Source organism: Notamacropus eugenii, chromosome 5, assembly GCF_028372415.1.
Source record: "Notamacropus eugenii isolate mMacEug1 chromosome 5, mMacEug1.pri_v2, whole genome shotgun sequence".
Lineage (NCBI taxonomy): Eukaryota > Metazoa > Chordata > Mammalia > Diprotodontia > Macropodidae > Notamacropus > Notamacropus eugenii.
Window position 1 is genome coordinate 188,086,967 of NC_092876.1, and position 23,518 is coordinate 188,110,484.

The window sequence follows — 23,518 nt, forward strand, 5'->3', positions numbered from 1 at the left end:
GAATTATACAAGTATTAGTTCCAGAAAAATGTGAACATTCTTCATACTACAATTTTTGTATAATCAAATTAGTGGTTCTTAAAAGACTGTGAAAAGGAAAAAGAAAAGACTCAAGGCCTTATTTCTTAAAAAAAAAGAAAAAGAAAGACAAGAAGTAATCTGTGACAAAGAAAAAAAATATACAAGAATCCTGGAATGAAATGAAAAACGAGGAGATAAGCTAAAGCTAAGATCAAAACCTTCATTACAGGCCAATAAAAGACAATCAAACTGATACTTGGAAGTGAATTTACACCCATGCCAGAAAACTTATCTTTCCAACTCCTTGAAAAAACAGCACACTTTGCATTAGAAGGAAAGCTTTCTTTAAGGAATAAAGTTACTGGCACTGGGGTCATTTTTTTCCCTTTAGAGTATTTATGTAGTTAGTACCTTAGTAACTGGCCTACGAAGTTTAATTCACAGACTCATTATATAGAATATATAAGCGCAGGAGGAAAAGGGCAGAGGACTTAGGTCTTCACTTATTTCAAGGAAAATAAACACAATTGGTAAAGGAGTGATGCATTTTGAATTAAACTTAGTTGAAATAAAATGGTAAAAGCAACATTTTGGTACAAATGTCAATAGAGTCAAATCAAAACTCTAGGCCTACTAGATTATGGGAAAAGAGTTTGAATTCTTTCCCATCATGATGAAGAAAGGGAATAAGGCTCAAAGCAGATGGAAAGGAGGAGGGGGAAGAGGAATGGAAGACATGCAGATACAATTGAGTTCTCTTTTAAGTGTCCTATTTGAATTACAATGATACCCAGCTCTACCCAGCAGAAGGAGACAAAAACTAGAGGTGTTCAATCACTTTGTCTCATCTCTCATTGTCTGAGTTTACACAATAACTTTCTTCCCAGAATGCTTTTCTAAAACCTTTTAAGATAAAGGTAGGTTCTCTCCATATCCAGACAGAGTCAAGTTTTGCTAGGATGGCTGAGGTGGGTGGAGGTACAGCTGTTTTGAGTTACAAAGCAACACTACACAATAAATTTACTTTAGATTTAATTTTTCAGAGGCAGTATGGTAAACAGGTCCCTTTGTACTAGCAATTAAAACAAGTGTACTTTTGTGGGTTAGAACTTTACTAAAGTGCCCACCCTAATTAATTTGAATGCACTGGGATCTCACCCAGTAGAAACAGAAAAGAAGGCATCCTCTACATTATATTTTGTAATGCAATTATCACTAATGGATTTTGATACAGTGGGATTCCACCTGTGTTTGGGATCACATGCTTTACTTGCTTCTTTTTATCACAGCTGAAACACAACTGCACCCAATATGCCATCTCTAATTACCTCTTCTGTTTGCAAGTGATTTACAGGGACAGATTTTAAACTCTGCTGCTGACCTGTAAGTCTCTCCATGATCTCACTCTGATGTTTCTCCAAAATTGTTCCCTCTGTACTTTCAAACCCATCAAGCTTTGTTTGTCAGGGAATAACACTTGGCAGCATGTTTAGCTTCATATTTTTGCAATGAGCAAGGTCATGCCTTCTGCTGTCATTTTTACACTTCTAGAAACCCTATGCACCACATTATTTGTGATTTCATGCTTTGTAAAACACTTTCTATACAACAATGCATGTCATAAAACACTCGTTCCTGTGCACAGACTCAGCATCTTAACGAAGGAGGCATTGAAAAAGCAGACATGGTTTTACAAACACTACAGAACCCAGCAAAATTAAAATTCTATAACCAAGACAGTGCAGCTAGCAGAGAAAGAGATCCTGACTCCAAGTTAGGAAGATCTGAATTCAAGTCCTACCTGTGTGATGCAAGGAATGTCACCTATTGCTTCAGCGCTCCCAGACAACTCTTTGAAAAAATCAATTGCTGAGCTGGTGCAGCTGTCCGCATTGATTTCCTACCTGGAGATTTCCTACGCCAATGAAATCACAGTTCTGGCCCAGACTAAGTTATATGTTAACTGAAAAGCAACCAAGTCTTTCAATACCTACTGTGTTCTAGAAAATGTGAATACATTAATGATCTCTATCTTTAACAGTCATGTATGAAATGTCACAAGTATTCACTTTACTTCCTTTGCTTCCATTCCTGTATTTTCTGAAAAAATGAAAATACTTAAACAACTCTCATTTGTTCTGAAAAGTGAAATCTCATTTTTCAAGGCACTCTAGTCCTGAAATAGCAGCTATGACTAGGATACAGATGGCACAACAACTTTCAGGAACCATTCACAAGGAAATAATATTTTTATTAATGAGGACCTACAAAATAGCATCGAGTTTTACTTTAGAGCTACTTGCCTCTCAAAATTAAGAATTTTCTTAGTGACCACATCCCAGTCATATGAAATTGTAAAAAAAAAAAAAAAGTACATAAATATATTGAACCTATTTTATGGATGTACATGAAAGCATATGTCTACAGATTACTTCATTTTTTTTCCCCTCTCCTTTTCTATTCCTTTTCATCCACCCATAGAAAGTGACCTACATCTCCTATAACAAGGAAATGAGAGAAAGTACACAGTTAGAGAAAGGATATGAACACCATATGAGCATATGGGAGTAGATCTATTAATTTACAACTAAAAGAAGCCATGAAATAAGTTAAATGCTGAAGTCTTTCTCCCTGATTTCTCAAGTGCAGAAAAGACAAGAGAACTTTCCAGATGTTGCCTAAAGAGAACTTGGATAGAAAAAAGACAAATGTATAATATGGCTAATTAATAAGAGCAATTCCAGAGCCCAGTAATCTTTTCTGTACCGAATGACCAATCTGGATGTCAGAATACACCAACACTTGGTAAAACATGACCGTCACTTTACCCCTCAATGCTTTACTATTTGATACAATCCAAAGGTCCAAAGAGAATCCATACACCTACCTGATCACATCCCACTTTGACCAACTCCTGTAACATCTGCCGGTTTACATCCACTGTGCTGGATTCATTGGCGAAAGGTAGCAAAGAATATCTGATCTCCCTCAAAGCTTTTTGATAAGGTCCAAACTTTGGAGTAGGTTTCATCTGCTGCTGCCTTGCTGCATCTTTTACTACCAAGATTTTGGTGTCCAAGGAGGTGTCACTGCTTGGTCCAATAGGCAGCCCTTGACCAGAGGACTTGGAAGGCTGTTTTAACCCTTCACGAATCTCTTGCAATCTCTGTCTGCTGTTTCCAGAATAAGTTGTAGCAGGAAAAGTCTTTGGCCTCATTGTTAGTCCAGTTTCCTTTTTAATATAAATACAATCTTCTCAAGGTACTTTATGCTAAAGCAAAACAAAACAAAAACCCAACCTATAGTCAAAAGTATCAGTTCGTTGTAAACATACTTTCAAAACAATTTCCTTTTTAATTTTTCTTTTCTTCAATCTTCATAGTTCCTATTGAGAACCTAAAAATTTCTAGAGTCCTCATTTTGCCGATCTATATCTGAAATAGATAATGAAAAAGAAAAATGTTATTTGCTTTAAAAAAATATAATCTTACATGAATTTTTTTGGAAAAATATTCTATTTCATGAAAATCAGTGTTTCTGAAGTTACTAAAAACTACAACATGATAACAAATCAACAGGTATGTCTACATCACATTAAATTTGCAAAGTGCTTTACATGTATCATCTCATTTGATCCTCACAACCACCCAGTGTGATGGAAGCTATTAATATACTCATTTTACAAATGAGGAAAATGAGACTGAATCAATCAGTTAAAAAATTTTTATTAAGAGTCTGACATTGTGCTAATTATTTGGGTTACAAAGAAAGGTAAAAGACAGTCCCCCTGCCCTCAAGAAGCTTATAATCTAACAGTGGGAGACAACATACAAAAGGAAGCAAAAAAAGCAGGAAAAGGGGAAAAGAGGGTCCTACCTCTACCATGAACACAAGACGGATTAGTCCAGGAGTGTAGGGGGTTGTGAATGAAGAGAAACTAACCTGGACTCCCTCCTTAATTGGAGCTTCTGGAAGGAGAGGTCTCTACCCTCCAAGGGGCTTCAAGGGTAGAGGGTACTGAGGTTAAGTGCTTCACCCCAGGTCACACAGGCAGTAAACTGTTTGAGGCAGTATTCTAACTAATTCAGGTTTTCTTAACTCAGTAAGATTCTCTAACCATCTATAGACCACTAAAATACAATATGCAAACTAAATGGAATACTGTCAAATTTTGGCTTATTCTAAATATATTTGTCAGAGACAAAAAAATTGCCATTGTGATGCTTAATATTTCAATTGTATTTCACAGTATAAAACTGATTTTATTGGTGTGGATACTTCCTAGTAGATGGCAAGAGTTACTGTGGTCAAAAAAGTTTCATCACCCCAAGACTAAACCAAGGATGAACTTCTCCGAATTAAGCTGGTCCACAGACACCAGATATTTATATAAGGTACACCAAAAATCTTAGACCAGTTCTAAGCTATTAAAGCTCAAGCTTTCATAAACCATGCTAAGATTTTTGGGACATTCTGTAATAGTACATCAATTGTCCTATGAAAACTTTGTGACATTTTATTACAATTTCATTTAGAGTTTATTGGTTTGTTTTATAGGGTTTTTTCTTTTTTTTTATTTTCTTCTTGCCAATAAGTCCTGCTTAGTATCTATCTACCCCACTTTCCCTTCTTTCTTACCCTGGTTCTGCTAAGCACCTCCACTCTGCAAACATCACTTCTTCATTATTCTAAAAAATGACTTTTAATACTTTGACTCTCCTTTGAAAAACACCAGTTATAACCTTTTCCCAAGTTTTTCAAATTTTAAGAGACTCATGGCATCTTAAGACCATCAGAGCTGGACAGGGCCAAAGAAATCATCTGATCTAATCAACTTAAAAAGAATGAGGAAATTAAAGTACAGAGAAGCTGCAATTTGCTCGTGGACATGTTGCTAGGAAATGAATGCAGTAGCTGGAATTGGAAGAATATTACATTAATGTACAAATACAGCCAAAAGAGATGTGCTGAAACAACATCTATCTTCATGACATCTGGAAAAAGGGGGACAAGTATATTTTAATTATATTTTAATCGAGAAGAAAGAAAATACCACCTAATCACTTTAACTTTGAAAGATGGTGGACTAAATGTTTGCTCTGATCCCTACAACCTCTCAAAATTCTCCAAAAAAAAAAAAAAGAAGCTATACACCAGAAATGAAATAATACAGAACCAGATCTTAGCATAGCATTTAAAAAGGCAACTTGATATACTAGAAAGAATACTGGACGAGACAAATACCTTGGTTCATCTCCCAGAACTTCCACTTATTAGCTAAGTGACCTCAGTTGGGTACTTAAATCGAGCCTCAATTTTCTCATCTGTAAGAGGGGGACAATATCTGTCCTGTATGCTTCATAGGGTCTTTGTGAAGATCAAATGAAGACATATGTGAAGCATCTCATAATCTTACTTACATCACATAATCATAATAAATGACAACTATTATTCTTACTAGTTTCAAAAAAATAAAAATATTGGTTAGCTGCAAGGCCATTTTTTTCTTATTTGTCTATGTTTTTAATTAAAAGGAATTTTTTGTTGGTGGTTGTTCCAAAATGAACTTTTGTTTCTCTGCAATTGTCCAGTAGTTGTATTTTAAGACCGCTTTTCTTTCCTCAGGGCAGAGACCTAGATCTGTTTTTAGATTTCTATTTTCTTCAACTTAATTAATAGAACTTGTTATTCATATGGTAACACAGTAACTAAATTAAAAGAAATCTCTCTCTCCTGTAAAGGACATGGGGTATTGTGAGTGGAAAGAGTATTGTACTGGGAGCCAGAGAACCTGGATTGAAATCATGGCTCTGCCACTCACTTACCCATGGGACCTGAGGCACATCATTCCAGATCCCAGAGAAGCAGATCAAATCAAATGATTGAATAAGAAGACCTCTAACGTCCCTTTCAGTTAGGTGATGCAGTGGATAGAGTGCAGACCTGGAGTCAGGAAGACTCACCTTCCTGAGTCCAAATCCTGCCTCAGCCACTCACCAGTTGTGTGACCCTGGGCAAGTCACTTAACCCTGTTTGCTTCAGTTTCCACATCTCTAAAATAAGAAGGAAATGGCAACCATACTAGTATCTTTGCCAAGAAAACCCCAACAATGGGGTCATGAGAAGTCAAACAAGACAGACATGACTGAACAACCACAAGGTCCCTTTTAGTTCTACCTTTGTAATGGTATAATCTTAAGAATACAATAACCTGGAGATCCTGGAGTTACTGATTATGACTACAGTTTTGATACTTTATAATATAACAACATTTAATTCAATGTAATAAATTATGCCCATAATTGTTACAAATAAATCCTGATTTGTTACCAACGATACTGGTAATATTTGTAAAGCACTACATGAACACTAGCTATTGTTGTCATTATTGTTATTTTAAAATAGTTCATTACTAATTGAGGATCCCCTTCAGGGCTGTGATACTAGTTAACCAGGATGCTGGGGTCTTTGCTTACCCAGCACAAAATAGCAGTCATCATCATTTTCTATGACGATCATCACATTTCTGTGACTCAGTGGTCTAACATCTGGTTTTAAATGCCTAAACTTTTTAAAATCATAGATCCAAATTTTAACAGAAAATTTTGGAAAAGAGTTGTTTGAGAAATTTTGAGAAAAGAGTGAAACCTCTTTCAAAGAATGGATAAGTACAGATATCCAAGGATTAACTGGATGTTGAACTGAATTAAATTCTTTTGAACATTATACAAACTTCTTTAGTTAGTTCTTACATCACCTGCATTTCCCATGGTTATCTCTATGTCTCCTCCCAGAATTTTCATAACAAAGAATGAGAAAAAAATAAAATCAGCAAAACTAACAAAACTAAAAGTGTGACATTCTGGGCATTTCTTCTTCCACACATGGTCCCCTACCTCCTCAAAGGGGGATGGGAGGAGGAGAGGGAGTGTATTCTCATCTTTTCTTGGAGGCCCAGCTTGGAAATTTTATTTTCACAGCATTCAGCTTCAATTTTTTGAGCTGTTCTTTCTATTTGACATTGTAGTAATTATAGATAGATAGTATTCCTGGTTCAGTTCACTTTACTTTGCATCAATTTATGTCTCCCTAAGCTTCTCTCTACCGTCACATTCATCATTTAGGAAAATGAGATAGAACTAGAGTGCTGGACCTGGAGTCTAAAAGACCTGAGTTCAAATCCAGCTTCAGACACAGAATAGCTGTGTGACCCTGGGCAAGTCATGTAACCTCTGTCTCAGTTTCTTCATCTGTAAAATGGGGATAATAATAGCACCTACCTCCCAAGGCTGTTGGGAGGATCAAATGAAATAATAATTGTAAAATGATTAACACAGTGCCTGGCACACAGTAAGTATTATGTAAGTCTTAACTATCATTTCTTAGACTACTGTGATATTCCATCCCATTAAGGTACCACAATTTGTTTATCCATTTCTTAATCAATGAGCATCTAATCTGATTCCATATCTTTGCTATTGCAAATATTTTAGTATATATGGCACTTTTCCTTTTGATTACCAAGTAAAATTCTTTTTAAAAAAATCAATAAATCCACTATGGCTATATTCACTATGACACTATTGACTATGACTCAATTAAACGACTAAAGATGTAGTTTGATACAAAAATATTTCCTCCTAAAGTCTGCCTGATCTTTTCTTTTTTGGTCATGCACAAAGACTAATCATACTAAGATGTATAAAAAACGGACAGCTATTCTGTATGGTGAAGAGAGCCTGCACCTGGATCTGGGTAGACCTAAATTCAAATCCCACCTCACACACTTACTGGCTGTGTGACCCTGAGAAGACACTTAACCTCTTATCTGCCTCAGTTTCCTTATCTGTAGAAGAGGGATAACATAGTACCTACCTCCCAGAGTTAAAACACTTAATTAAATGCTAGCTAAGAACGCATAAAATCCTGTAGCTGCAAAGGTGTTTTAGCAGTTTAAGGAGAGAGAGGGGTAGAGAAAGGGGAGAGACAGGGAGACAGAGAAAGAGAGACAGAGACACAGAGAGAGAGAGAGAGAGAGAGAGAGAGAGAGAGACAGAGACAGAGAGACAGAGAGAGAGACAGAGAGACAGAGAGAAAGACAGAGAGAGAGAGAGAGAGAGAGAGAGAGAGAGAGAGAGAGAGAGAGAGAGAGAGAGAGAGAGAGAGGATAGATAGACCATGATCTTTCTTATTCTCCTAGGATTTTTCTCCTCTAAGATAGTCTGGAAAATTGATTCTTTAATACTGAATCACTTCCCAAATGGATTTCTTCTGAATGTATTTAGTCAGGTCCAGCTGCTCTTCATCTGCTTAAGTATGACAGTTACTCCCTGACTTGGTACGTGAGGTAATGAGGTAGCAGAGTCCAAATATGGTGATTCCATTGTTGTCACCAAAGAAAACAGATCACTCTAAAAACATCAGTAAATCAGTCCCATTTCTCACCCGCTGGTTGTCCTCCAAAAATCTAGGGCCAGGACCTAAACTTTCTCTGGATACAGCAGTTGCCTTAGACATATAGAAACAGATCCCTACTAGCTGCTTAGTGACTTAGAAAACCACAAATTAACATTATTCATGTTGTACTGTATTTTTATTTATTTTGTTAAACATTTCCCAATTACATTTTAATCTGGTTCAGCTGCCCTAGGGAGATTTTCAGCCCTGGGGGTTTTTCAGGCAGGATATACCTCGGTGTTACAGTATCACATCTGGGGGCTGCATCAGGCTTTCAGCGATTATAAATTGCTTCCTACAGCAAAGAGCTATCCTTTTTAGCACCAATGTCCTCTTGGTATTGCTATTTTACTGTGAATTATGGAGCATCTTGATCTCTAAAGAAGCAGAATTACAAATTACTAAGAGGACAAGAGAAAGGAGCATAAGTTTAACTTGGATCCATATTACCAATGGTAGTTTGCTCCTACTAAGCAGCAGATTAAGACATTTTCAAGGATGCATATGACAGGAAAAGGAACTGATCCAGCGATGTATGAGAGACAACAGACAGCCAAGCACTACCTAGTTAGGATAGTTAGAGATATAGTTAAAAGTACAAGTAGGGGCTACTGCACTTTGGATGGGTGCTCATTCTATGGAGGACTTATAGGAAGATATAGGCAAGAACCTCAGAATAAAAGGGGTTGCAATATGCATTAATGGAGGGAGTATCACACTGACGAAATCACAGATCCACCGAAGTGTCAAACATAAACTTAGGCTTAAAAACTCAATGATATGAAATAGAACCCAGTTAAGAAAACTATGTAATTCCATGGCAAACAATTAGTAATAGAGTAATTCTACACTATAATAAATTTTAACTGCATCAATGATCTAAATTTAAAAAAATAACCTAATTCAATTCAAAGAGTACTCAACACAACAGGTATATATGTGAGGCACTGTTGGGAGCTCGTATTCTATTGGGGGAAAACTAGAGCTTATATTTCATGCAGCTTATATTCTATTAGTTAAAAAAAAAACTAGAAGAAAAAGAAATAAGCAATTGGCGTCAATTTACCAAAAAGAAGAATATTCTAATAAAAAGTGTTTAAGGTTACTGGACACTAAAGCAATGGTTTGCTTATGAAAAGAGAAAGGGATTCGCACAACAAAAGCAGAAATAGGCATGTTTGGATCCTGGTTCAACTGGTGAAGCTTAAACAAGTTATCTGTAATAACCCTTCTCAAACTTACTATCCTCACCAATCCAATGAGGGCTTTATACCCTCTAGGGTCTCTTTAAGTTCTAAATCCGTGATTTTGAAAATAATGAATAGATTTGAGAAAATATTCACAGTAAATAGATCAGACATATCAGTCTATAAAGAAATTACAAAACACTCTCTAGAAGAGATGAACAGACAATTTTTCAAGTAGTAATCAACAATTGCTAATAACCACATAAAAGGATATCAAGATCCCAAAAGACAGAAGAACTACTAGTCAAAAAAACCTTAAGATACTATTTTATATTCACTAAACTGGTAAAATAACAACAAAAAGATAAAGTTTCATGTTGGTACGGCTGTGGAGAAACAGGTACTCTTACATGCTGGTGGGGCTATAGAATGATACAAACATTTTGAAGGTCAATATAGAAATCTATGTTACAAGATGATCATGACATTTAACTTCATAATTCCAAGGACTTTATTCCAAAGTTATCAAGGAAAAGAAAAAAGGATCTACCTATATGAAAATATTAAGAGCTATACTACTTGCAGTAATAAAAGAAGAAAAAAACCTGGAGACTGCCTATGTTCAATGACTGAAGAATTGCTGAATAAAATCAGGAGGTATTATATTACAATACCATAAAGCACTAACTTAGAAGAACACAAGGAAATAAGGAAAGACACAAAATGATACACAGGAAACCAGCAAAATCAGAATGGTATATATGTCCACTACAAGCATATTTTTAAAAAAGCCAAAGCGACAAAGAGCAAATAAATTGTTTTTGTTTTCCTGTTCTATTTTATTTGAAATGTACAGTATAGTATGTTTAAGTTCCATCCTTTTTTTTCTGCATGTTTACTTGTTTTTTATTGATGACTATTAAGTTTATGATTGTATAAGAAGTCAATTGGTCAAGTTCAGGATGGAGGAACTATAGCTATGGGATGGAGGAGGTTAGAAAAAGCACTGAATTTGAAAGCAAAAGCTCTAGGTTCAAGTCCAGACACTACTACATTCCTTGAATGAACTTGGGGAAATCATTTAACCTCTTGAGGGCCTCAGTTTCCTCCCTCTGTAAAACAAACAAAATGTGCTAAATGACATTCCAGGTCCTTAGATCCTGTACATGTAACAGCAGACTGCCAGGTCAATGTGAGTGAAAAGCACAGCAGTCTTGGGCAGCATGAACAGCAAAAGTGTCCATGAAGGTTATAAAATCCCGACTAACTGCCCAAATTTAACCAAGCACAGAATCCACCAGAGGCACCACACTATGGGGACAGTGATGAGCTGACCAGGATGATGGTGAGAATCCAAACGATGACACTGAAGGATCATTTCAGTTTTATTTTTTATTCTCATTGTGTTTGAGCGGAGGGAGATCTCTATCTTGAAAAAGACAGGAGAGGAAATGGGGGGAGATACATGCTAGTGCTTTTCAAATATTTAACGGAGGATTAGACTTGTGGTTTGCCCCCGAGGGCAGACTTAAGAGAACTGGGTAGGATTTACAGGAAGGTAGATTTAGGGTTTGAGGCAAGTAAAAACTTTCTAACTGTCCCAAGATGGAATGCCGTACCTATGGGATCAGGCGGTAAGTTCTCCATCATTTGAGGTTTTCAAATACAGACTGGGTGACTTTTTGTTGGTGATATTAAAAAAAAAGTTCTATTCAAGTTAGGCAAGAGGGACCTCTAAGGCCTCTATCTACCGAGATTGTGTAAAATGAAAAGGCAGCTAGCTACCTGTCTACTTTCACATTTCCCTCTGGTGGCCTGGAAGTTTAAAGACCTTTCCTAGGATGGAAGATCAATATATAGGTGAGTGAATCTCTCAAAAGTATCCTTGTATCACTTTTTCTGACCACCATGTGAGCACTTGCCTGCGTGAGTTTTCCATAAAATAGTCTTTTTTTTTTTTTTTTTTTTTTTAGCAATTGTACGTTTGGCATTCAAACAATATGGCCAGCCCATTGGAGTTGTGCTCTCCGTGGTAGAGTTTGCATGCCTAACACTTTGGTTTGAGGAAGGACCTCAGTGTGTGGTGATCCTGTCAGGTGATCCTCAGAATCTTCCTAAGACAGTTCAAATGGAAGTGATTCAGTTTCCTGGCATGGCACTGGTATACTGTCCAGGTTTCACAGGTATACAACAATGAAACCAGCTCTGTAGATCTTCAGTTTGGTCATCAGTCTAAGACCTTTTCTCTTTCATATTTTCCTTCAGAGACTCTCAAACACTGAGCTAGCTCTGGCAGTGCATGAGTCCATCTCATTATCAATGGGTACATCCCTGGAAAGTATACTGCCAAGGTAAGTGAACTTATCCACAGCATTCAAAACTTCTCCATTTGCTGTAACCAATGGTTCCATGTATGGATGGTGTAGTGCTGGCTGATACAGCATCTGTGTTTTCTTGGTGTTAATTATTAGACCAAAATTAGCACAGGCAGCAATGAATTGATCCATACTTGGTTGTATCTTAGCTTCAAAGGCTGTATTGAGTGCATAATCATCTGCAAATACAAAATCACACACCAACACTCCTTCCACTTTGGTCTTGGCTTGTAGCCTTTTCAAGTTCAAGAATTTATCATCAGTGCAGTACCTGACCTTGATGCAGTGTCCATCCTCACTGAAAGAGTTTGACAACATGGCTTAAAACATCATGCTAAAAAGCATGGGAGCAAGCACACAGACTTGTTTCACACTCCACTGGTGACTGGGATACAATAAGAGACAACAGATTTGACTTCAAGGAGCTTACAACCTAACCAAGGAGACAACATACAAATATCAAAAATGAATGTTACAAAATTATAAAGAATAAGCCTTGTTCCAAAGAAATATGAGAAAATGCTGTTGTTGAGTCATTTTTCAGTCATGTCTGATTCAGATTTTTGACTCCATTTGGGGTTTTCTTGGCAAAGATATTGAAGTGGTTTGCCATTTCCTTCTCTAGCTCATTTTACAGATAAGGAAACTGAGGCAAAAAGGGCTAAGTAACTTGCCCAGGGTCACACACCTAGTAAGTGTCTGATGTCAGCTTTGAACTCAAGAAGAGGAGTCCTCCTGAATCCAAGTCTGGCACACTATCCACTGTGCCACCTAACTAACCACCCTATGAAAAGATAACTCCACCCAACTCCTTCGCAGTGGTGACAGGTCCACAAGTTGTGGTACATTGCTCTTATTTTCAGACTTTTTCAATGTATTATTTTTTGTTATTTTTTCCTCTCTTTTTCCATCTTTTCTTTAAAAGTATTATTTGTTATATGAGATGGCTTTCTGGTAGAGGGCAGAGAGAGACAACTTGGGGAAATTTTGGCGATGTAAAAAAAAAGATACTCAAAAATGCATTTAAAAGAAATAAAGGTGATATAAAAACAAAATACATAAAGAAATTAAATGAAAAAGTCATGATAAAATTTTTGATAATTAATTTTTTTTTAACGTAAGGCATTATATTTTTTATACATGTGCATGCTGAATCCTGTAGGAGGATGTAAGCTCCTTGAGAGTAGTCAGTTTCATTTTTGTTGTATTTACATTTCCTTTGCTTAGAACATATGAGGCAATTAATGCTTGTTGATTGATTGATTAAGCATCTCAGTAAATTAGAAATAATCCAATCAAGTCTAGGGATAAGACTAGGGTTAAATTAATCCATGACTCATAGTGACAAATTAATGACTAGTGAAAATGGTACCAAATTACATATAAGTGATTATTTAAAAGCTTACTACAGATTATCCTCTTTAAATTCAGTGACTGAATGCTTTTTAAATGTTGTCTTTTACTTTTTTTTGCTTTAAACATAGAAATAGAAACAAAAAATTGAGGAAGAAAAATATCCTTTGACAGACAGAGATAAAAGTCTGCCAAACTTGCCTTTGGCACAACCTTTACTGTTCACACTATAGGGTTGTAACAAAGGTACCTGGTAGCAACATAACCAAATTGTGGGGTTTAATCCTTTTTTCTAGGGAAAATATACTTCTGTTGAACTTGAAGCTATAAACTTAAATCAACAAAATGAGATCCATATAACATCACATGGTTATAAAAAATGAGCCTCATAAGAATTATAGACAAAAGCAAGATAGCCAGTCATCATTCACATTCAGGTACTTAGTTTTTTAAGTACAGCTATTTCTTTAGAAAGAATTATGAAAATCAGAAAAGAAACAATAGGTAGCACAGAGGTAATGGCACAAAGCCTGGGGCTAAACCATGAAGACACAAGTCTCAATTAAATATACAAGTCTCAATGGCCATATTCACCAGTCACCACATGGAAATCCTATAAAGCTTGATTATTTTGCAATAAAGTGTCCCCCGAAAGATAGCTTGGAGTTTTGTAGCAAAATCTTTGAATGTAACAGAAAAATTCCATTTATGAAAATTAACCAGTGCAGGTAGGAGTCAGACAACATTCATGAGTTGATGTCTATATTTATACATGGGTTAAGTGCTGAGTGAATTTGCCCTTAACAGATTCTAAAACAGACTTCTTGGCTCTCTGTTAAAACCTTTCTCCAACTTAGAGGGTGGAGGAATGAGGTGCCACACACTGTTTTAGCTCGCCTACCTCCTTTCACCATAATCTTGTAGGAAATGTATGTAATATGAACTAAAAAACACCACAGGTATTTTTCTTTAAAAAAAACCTCAACAAACTCTGAATATGTTTAAAAACAGCTAAGTGAAAAACTACTGTTTTTTAAAATAGTAAGCTGCATTCATGCCTGCCTGTTTGCCTGCTTGGAAAGGACACAAATTTCTTTGGTTTCATAAAGAAGAGAGATTATTTTCTCAGATACACACTTTGTGTGCTAAACTTTTGGCTAGGAGACAACTTACTTAGTGTCCACATTACAAACCCTTGAAAGGATTTACAATGGGAATGCAATAAGTCAAACCAAGATTAGTGAATAAAAGCAAAACATTCTGACGCACTTTATCATCTTATTAAATGAGGTTAAGGATGAGAAAATTTTTCCAAAAGGATTTTTTAAAATCTTACCCTTTCCAAAGCATTTGGGATATGAGTTGTTTTTTTTAAGTGGGTGCTGGGCCCTCAAGGAAAAAAATACAATCAAAACCACTGGCCATTTAAGTGGAATAATCTAAATTTTTACATTTCTCTAGATGCCATTACCAATCAGTTTAAAACATACTTAAAGGGTGACAGCAAGACCCCACAGGTTATAAAGTATTAAACTGCTCACTAGAAAGGAAAGTCATTTTCCACTTTTGAGCCCAGACATAAATGGCAAACTCTGTACCCAAGAATATACATTTTTGTTCTTGGTCCCAAGAACTTAATACATCTGCATTATTTTAAGTATGCTCTCTAACATGAGTTTATCAAAACTCACTCCCAATGTTCGATTCAATGGGTCAGACTTAAAAAATGTTTTTCCTTAAATATACAGCAACCAAAATGCCCAATGCACCAAATAAAGAAGCATGTTTTAAAAATCTATTTACTATGATACTGTGCAAGGTGACTGGGGAAACAAACGAAGAATGAAACAGTCCCTACTCTTAAAGTACTTAAAAAATAAATTCAAAACATTTTATCAAACCCCTATATGGCTGGATATTATACTAGCCATTAAGTTATTTGATATAACTTACATAAGAAATGGGTCAAAGAAGCTTAAAATCTAAATGGAAAACTAAAACAGAGCATTTCAACCTCTGTTAAAAACCTGTTCTGATGACTGACTGGCATGGAACAGTCTCTGAGGCCTATCTAAGACCCTAATACCAATAAACGGAGACTCTCATTAGATTCCACAAAGATGGGGAAAGGCTACAATTGCCATCCCTTCAAGGGACTGTTCTCCAACAATCTAAGTACAGAAGAGGCTCTACACCAAAAAAGTTGGCTACCAGGTAATGAATTTTTTTCAACTATGGCAACTCATGAAACCAACTCCAAGGAATAGAGGAGTTGTGGTCTGAGAAAGTGGATGGAGTACCTACAGTGATCAAGACAGGTATTTTCAAATACTGAAATAGCTATATATGTATATCAAATTTTTACTCAAATATCCATAATGCCATGTAAATACAATATAATCTTATTATAACTTTGTTCTTTGGATGGGATCTTGGTATAAAAGGAACACCCATAGCAAATAGATGTTTTAAATATGTATGTGTATGTGTGTATGTGTATATTTGTGTGTATCATAACTGAACTCTTCAGGTATTTTTGGGATAAAAGCACCTGAAAACCTGAGCATGGACCATCCAATTCATTTATTTAACTTGACTATATTTGTTTGTTACAAGGGAAGTTTATGAGGGTCAGGTGTGTGACAGAAGGGGACAGTCATTGGGAAATCATTAGGAAATGTTTAAAAAAGAATAAAAAGCATTTAAAACAATGACAGATTTTTCCTAATACTTAATAGTATATAGGTCACATTCAGATTATTTAAGAAGGTATGCTTTCAAGAGGGTTTGAAAAGTCATAAGCTTGGTGGAATAAATATGTAGGTTGTTTCAAGGATACAAAACTTCCTGGGAAAGATTCCTCAGATTTAGGAAAGAAAGGTGAACAGGCAGGGATGATGAGGTAATTTCTCTCACTAAAAAAGCAGGGCCTGTTAGGAAGTAAAATCCATAAGGTAGGATGCAGTCACTCAGTGGAGGACCTTGGGATAATCAGTCCAAAGTAAAGTCTTTTAAAATGAAATGATTTCTCCCCATTCTATATCCTGCAAACTGACCAAGACAAAAAATAATTGCAGTCAGGGATGGAGAGGTCAGTAAGAAAACAAGAAAACTAATATACTTTTGGTGAACTGTTGTTGAATTGGTTAACAAAAGTTCTGGCTATCAATTTAGAATCACTGCCCATTCCCCCCAACTTAGGAGGTCAAAGGGTCAAAGTAAACCTAAATATTCTTAGCAGCACTCTTTTTGGTAGCAAAACTGAAACCAAAACAGGTATTCATCAACTGGGAATAGCTGTATATGAATGTAAAGGATCATAAAGTCTTGTGGAATAAGAAATGAGGAATACAAGGAATTCAGAGAAACATAGAAAATACTTATGAACTGATACAGCAATGTAAGAGCTGAGAATCAGAACATGTCTCCAACAATGTAGAAAAAGATCATTAAAACAAAACCAAATTCTGAGTAACTGAAAAACCAATGATAATCGGGAGAGGACAGATAATGAGAAGTCTCTGACTTTCCTCACAGTAGAGAGTCATGGGATTACTAAGATAAAATGCTGTATACATTTCAGAGGTTTTTGCTTAATTGTTTTATCTTTATTACAAAGAAAGGTTCGATATGAAGGAGTCAAGAGAAGCAGTATTTCCAGAAAGTACCATAATATAAAAATTACATTCATCAATAAACCTTAAAAAATTTTTTTTTAAAGATTAGGAGGAGGCAAAGAGCCAATATTCAGACAGAGGTTTGCCATCTAACTCTTGACCTTTCATTTCATCAAATTGCCCACTATTCAGCCAATGACTTTGATCCCCAAGTTTGTTTCATACTAGGGCCATCATTTGACAGTTCCCTTATGTTCCTATCTAGCTTTTGTATATCAGTTAAGTGATTTGCAAACCTGAAGATTTTTAGTGTAACAGTCATAAAAATAACTGCAATTGCTAAACACACCTGCAAAATAATGTTGTATGTCTTCCCATAAATAATAGTTTTGATATACTATGTTATATATATGAATTACTGATGAGTAAAGGATAATAAGTCAGTCTATCCTAAAAAGTAATTGCCACAAGTAAGTTCACTGGTGCTGGTTAGTTTAGAATGCTACCGTGGGGAGCACACACTAAATTTTTATACTTCAAACTCTCAATGTTTTCTGAGTTCACTGTTATTTCTTTCTATTTCTATGCAGGCAGTTAGATGGAGCATTGTACTGAACACTGGGTCTGGATGCAGGAGGCCTTGAGTTCAAATATGCCCTCAGTTGATTACTAACTCTATGACCTTGGGCAACTCAATGAACTTTAGTTTCTTCCATTGTAAAAAGGAGCATAAAGATAGCACTTACCTCCCAAGGCTGTTATAAAGATTAAATGAGATAATATTTGTAAAGCAATTCATTAGCACCATATCTGGCACATAGCAGGTGATTAATAAATGTGTCCTTCCTTCCACTGATGTAGATTCCTACTGTTTCCTGACTTAGGGGCAATCTTCAAGAGAAGAAAGCTCCAAAGAAAAAACAAAAACATCATCTCCTCCTGAGCTTCTTCCTATTTCCAAGGGCTAGCCTATAGGGGGCATTTGTTGCTCAGTCCTTACTGGAACCCTTCCCAATTGTGCAGAAACTGCCAGTCTTAAAAAGAAAAGCAGTGCAGCACAGTGGTAGAAAGGGCAGCTAGGTGGCACAGTGGATAGAGTACCTGGCCTGGAGTCAAGAAGACTTAAGGTCAAATCTGGCCCTGGCAAGTTGCTTAACCCTGTTTGCCTCAGTTTCCTCATCTGTAAAATGAGCTGGAGAAGGAAATAGCAGACTATTACAGTATCTTTGCCAAGAAAACCCCAAATCGGGTCACAAAGAAGCAGACACAGCTGAACAACAGAATGGTACAAGCACTGGCTTTGGAAGTGGAGGTTCTACTTCTTACAGGAAGAAACCAGACCATGGATCTGGAGCTGAAAGAGAATTCAGATGTCATCTAGTCCTATGTCATTATGTAACAGATAAGGAAATATAGAAGACCTGAGAAGTTAAAATGTTTACCTAAGTTTGAACAGATATTAAATGGGAGGCAGTTTTTGGAATTAGAGGAGCTAAAATCAAACCCTGACTTTGACAGTACCTGTAAGACCTTAGGCAAGTGACTTAATCTTCCTGGGCATCAGTTCCCTCATCTGTAAAAAGGTTAAACTGGCTTAGGAAAAAACTTAGACTCACCTCCATAATAGAGAAAGGCTGTAAGAGTAACCCTGAAGAGGAGGAGAATATTAAAAAACAATTTATGACCTTCATTTAAAAATCTTAACCAAGTTCTATTTTCAATATTTGCTGTTATTTTTCTTCTGCTCATGTCCTTGTTTACTGTTTTTTAATGTATTTTATATGCCCAGCAAAACATCATTTTAGTTCGCCCAGGTAGATAGATCACCGAGAGAGATGGGACCTAAAAAAACACCTTAATCTCTCAGTAAAAGCAATACTATGGGCAGACAAAGTGGAGATATTTCTCTTTGACAATTTTCAAGAAAGTAACAGCTGGAAAAAAATTGTTGAAGGAATATTACTGTGAAGTTTTATAGTTAAATAATTGTAAAATAACTTTTTAAATTGGCTTGCATAATGAGATTAGTCTGATTTGTGGTATACTGGAGGAGAACAGACCTGAAAACTAGAAAGACAAAAATTCAAACCAGTCTCTGGCTCTTATAGGCTGTGTCACTCTGGGCAAATCATTTAACTTTCTCAGTGCCTTGGGAAACTCTCTAGAATTACAAAGTTTCAGAGAAGGAAGACCTGTCCCGATAAAGGGAATTTCCTTCTGTGAGAGTTTTCCTGTATCAATGAGATCTCAGGTCCAGTCTCTATCTCTTATTTTTTAAAGACAATCTACCTTGTACATCCCACAGAAAAACTCCTTAAATCACTTCTCAACTTACTATGTGTTATGTTGTGAACTTATCAACATTTCTTAGATTTCAGATTTGTGGGATGACATAAGGAACTAAACAGTACTTTAAATGATAAGACATTTTATCTATAAACTTTGACCTCCCAATGCTTCATAAAGACTTGGTAAAAAAGAGAAAGAAATATGTATTGTTTTAGTATCAGTTGAAAACTACTTCAAATTACATGAGGTGGTTTACACTCTATGTCTCTAATGTCCCTACTAGCTCTAAGTTTCTAAGATCCTACTAATTAACCTGAATATTTCCACACCAGTTATTATCTAAGACACAATTTCAAAATTATCTGAGTTTCTGACTTTGACTCTTCTGATTAAGTGCTCAGAGAATTCGTTTCAAAGGAATACACATATATTCATTAAGCAGAATTCTCTATGTAACTGGAGCTAATTAGACCAAATTTTATGAGGTCAACTCAAACTGTCATGTAAATTTAAAAGACCCTTTTCTGAACAGTTCATTTCTGCTGAATTTGGAAGTTCTAATTTAGTGATACATTTGAATTACAATAGGCATTGTGAAACAAGCTAAAAAGGTCGGAAGTAGCTCATTCCTTGTAGCACTCCAAGAATGAATGGTTCTCAAGCAGATGTTAGGGAATCCAACCTGCAGCAGATATTTATCCTAAAATAAAGGCCAAAATCTTCTAGGTACAACCTTTCTGAAAGTAAACAACTATCTACTTTCACCTTTATTTGCTTCACATTACCCACCAATTTCAAAAATTTTACAATTTGCAGACTATTTGAGATCCAAACAGAAATTAGGAACTGAATTCCTGCTTCATTCTGGCTGCCTTAAAAGTATTCACAAAGTTTGCTTTAAAAATAAACAAATTCATGAAAAAATTATTTCTGAAAAGATTTCACTTGAATTTTTACTTATCGTATGTATTGCTGACATTCTCTATTAATATTACCTTCTCTGGCTTAGCGCTGTTCACAAAGCTCAGGTCACCACATATGTTACAAATGAAGACTTTAAGTTTGCCCTAAATGTGTTTCTCTCCTCCTCCATAATGTAACAGCTGCTGTCCTTATCCAAAACCTATTTTATTCACACAATGTAACTCCTAAAGATACATCTTGATGTTTCCTTACAAAGTATCCTGTAGACAGAGCTTTTAATAGCATTAGCTTTCACTTCACCGCAGGGAATATATAGGTGGTATTTACCAGCTCAAGGTCACATGGTGAGTCGGGACTATTTCCTCCTAGGAGGTTACTCTAACCATGCCGTCTCCATACCAACAAGACATACAGATGTAGTTTTATTCTGATACACTATACAGAAAACTTGGGAAGAATCAAACATTAAAAGCTTTCCGGCCAAGTGCTCCAGTCTTCTGCCAATCTGGTCCCATAGGCTGCATTTTTCCCAAAAGGAAAATTGAAATTCCTTGTTTCCAAAGACAGGTAATGTAGATAGGTAATATGCAAACAAACAAAAAAAGTCAAGACAACACAATGAGCACCTTCCTCGGTGGTCCGGGGAAATAAACGCTCCGGGTTAGTGCGAGCGCGTGGCATTAGGAAGTTAAGAAAGTCAAGTCCCAGAAAAGTCAGCTAAACTAGGACACAGGGAAGACATGTTATGCAACTGCCACCAGAACTACCGCGGCGAAAGTATTCCCGAAACTTAAAGAGCTTGTTGGAAACAGCGAGACAAACTTATGAAGGAGAAAGGGAAACTTACAGAGAAAAAAGCCTGGGAGAGAGCCTGGATTGAGCCCCAAGGGTATTGAGGCCTGCGTGGGACATCCCAACCAGTGACGTGCAACTGCCCCTGGGACGGGCCTGGCCCAGCTGAGCCAAACAGAACCGAGTTGTCAAGAGCCCCGGGGCCAGCAGCGCCCCAGCAGAATCAGAGTGTCTAGACTCAAGGGACCTTTTGATGGAAAAGCCCAGTTCAACATCCCCGGGTCCTCTCGCTCTCTCCGCCTCTAAGGAATGAGAGAGGCATCTCCCCCACCCCCGCCCAGGGAGGACACCGTCTCCGGACTCCTCCAGTTGCCAGCTGGGTAGAAAAGGGTAACCCTGCCCCTTCTTCACACACCACAGAAAAGCCATTCCTGGGGACGCACAACAAAGAGGCGCACCCGGAGCTTCACCGCCCGGACAAAGTCCCCGCGGCCCGTGCCCTGCCAACTTGTCCCAAACTTAGTTTGCGCTGCAGTAGAGGCGGCGGGGACGGCGGAGACGGAGTTATGGGCTCTCTGAGCCATCGCTCCACCGGGCGAATTCACCCCCCTCCAGGATGCTCTGGGACCGTCCTCGTCCCGACCCGACCCGACACCGGGTCGGGTGGGTGCTATCTCCCTCCAATGGGAAGTAGCTGGGGCGGACTAGGGGAAAACTTCCCTTCGGTCCCTCTACTCTCCGCCCCAGAGTGGGGGGCCGCCGTTGCCCTTGGCCGGAGCCAGCCCCACGCGGCGGAGCGTCGCGGACGGACGGTCCGGAACCTCCCGCGGCGAAGGTGGGGGACTGGAAGGAGGAGAGGGAGTACCCTGAGCTTGGCAGCCCCCGGACAAACTTTTGATAACTGCAGCCCCCCTCTTACACACTTAGACACACACACACACACACACACACACACACACACAATCACTCCACACCCAGCGCCTACTCACTTCCAGAGACGGGTGGGGTCTAGGAACAGCGGGGGCCGCTGACCAGCGGCGCCTCGGCGGCTTCTCGCGCTGAGCGGCCGGGCACGGGCGGCTCGGGCCGCTGCTGGCCCCGCAGGGAGGTGGGTGCCCCGGGCGGAGGCGGCAGCAGCGTAGGAGTCGCGGGCGGCGGCGGCGGGGGCTGCTGCGGCGGCGGCTGCTCCATCTTCCCCGGGCGCTCACGCCGCTGTTCCAACGCGCAGACCCAAGTGGGACATTCGCTACATTGTTGGCATTCCAAGGGCGTCACGTGACCCCGCCTCCCGCGTCATTCTCCGCCCGCATACCAGCCCGGGCGGGGCTCCTGCAGCCGCCGGAGCCGCCGCTGTGGGTCCGGCCGCTGCTCCTACCTCCTGCGCCCTCCCAGTCCCCCGTCACCCAGCCGGGGCACCGTCTCTGGCCCCGGCCAGTGACGGATTCTCCAGCTTTGGTTGCTGTTATTTCTGCACTTCTGCCCCCGCCCCACAGCTCTCCCTTGGAAAAGTTTGTAGCCCCACAGGCCCGTGCTGCCGCTGGCTTCTTTAAGGATCTCCCTGGGGCTGCCGAGGCGTAGACCCACTGGGCTGGAGGGGAAAGCGAGTCACCAAGCAGCTGGCAGTCATCAGAAACATGGCGCAAGCAAGGGGACCCCTCCTAATTCCTTAAAGGACCCATCGGACCGCGCAAAGAACGAAGGCTGTCTCTTTGCAAACCGAACTTAAGCTCCCTCCAGTCCCACTTGACCTCGTATATTTTGTTTGAACTGCAGTACAGTGCATAAAACAGTGTGTTTTCTGCTGGCAGTATTGAGTGACGTGTGTGTGTGTGTGTGTGTGTGTGTGTGTGTGTGTGTGTGTACTTTGTACAGTGCTGCGTTAGCACTTCGGGGCTGTGTACTTTGTAGCAAACGAAAATGAAGCGATTGTGCAGAGAAGCTGGGAGGGGAGTCAGATCCAGAATCTATTCCTGAATCTTCCATTATGTTTAGTTCAACAAGTTATTTAGCCTCTCTTTAAGAGAGTCCTACCTTAAAACAAGCAACGGAGTATTATGGAGGCTCTTCACGAGTTCGGTCACCGAGTGATGAAGTTTTTGAGCATGGTTAACTTTCAAAGTCTACTGAGTTACAAAGAAGTTGCATTCTGCGTTGTGGAGGTGGGCAAAAACCAATGCCAGTGAAATCATCAGTCCGTGAAATGTAATATTAACTTACTATCTCCATCTGTTAGAGGGGGACTTAATATCCACATTGAGAACTAGTTCTCATTTAACAATAAACTACTGTATTTTTTTTGAGTCATTTATACTTCCTGGGGAATAATAACAATACAGTAGATCATTGCTCCTCAGGATTATTTCAACACTGCTTCATTTGTCTTCCTACCTTTATATGCCTGGCTTTCAGGAAGTCTCCTCAGATTATTCCAGCCTGTGAGCTGTGAGTTCCTGTATTTCTATTGTGCTAAAACTAAGGTTAGAATACTATTGTATCTGGATCT

The 23,518-nt window shown here is 38.3% G+C and overlaps 1 protein-coding gene and 1 pseudogene across 1 annotated transcript in view; both read right to left on the reverse strand.

Moving 5' to 3' along the window:
- LATS2 (large tumor suppressor kinase 2) overlaps positions 1–22,288 on the reverse strand; it is a 75,646-nt gene extending 53,358 nt beyond the window's left edge. The window contains exons 1-2 of the mRNA XM_072611698.1: positions 22,005–22,288; positions 2,909–3,455 (exon numbers count right to left, since the gene is read on the reverse strand). Of these exons, the coding sequence (XP_072467799.1) occupies positions 2,909–3,238 (330 nt within the window). The 5' untranslated portion in view covers positions 3,239–3,455; positions 22,005–22,288. The remainder of the gene's footprint in view (positions 1–2,908; positions 3,456–22,004) is intronic.
- Positions 22,287–23,518, reverse strand: part of LOC140507777 (mitotic spindle assembly checkpoint protein MAD2A pseudogene) — a 57,683-nt pseudogene continuing 56,451 nt past the window's right edge.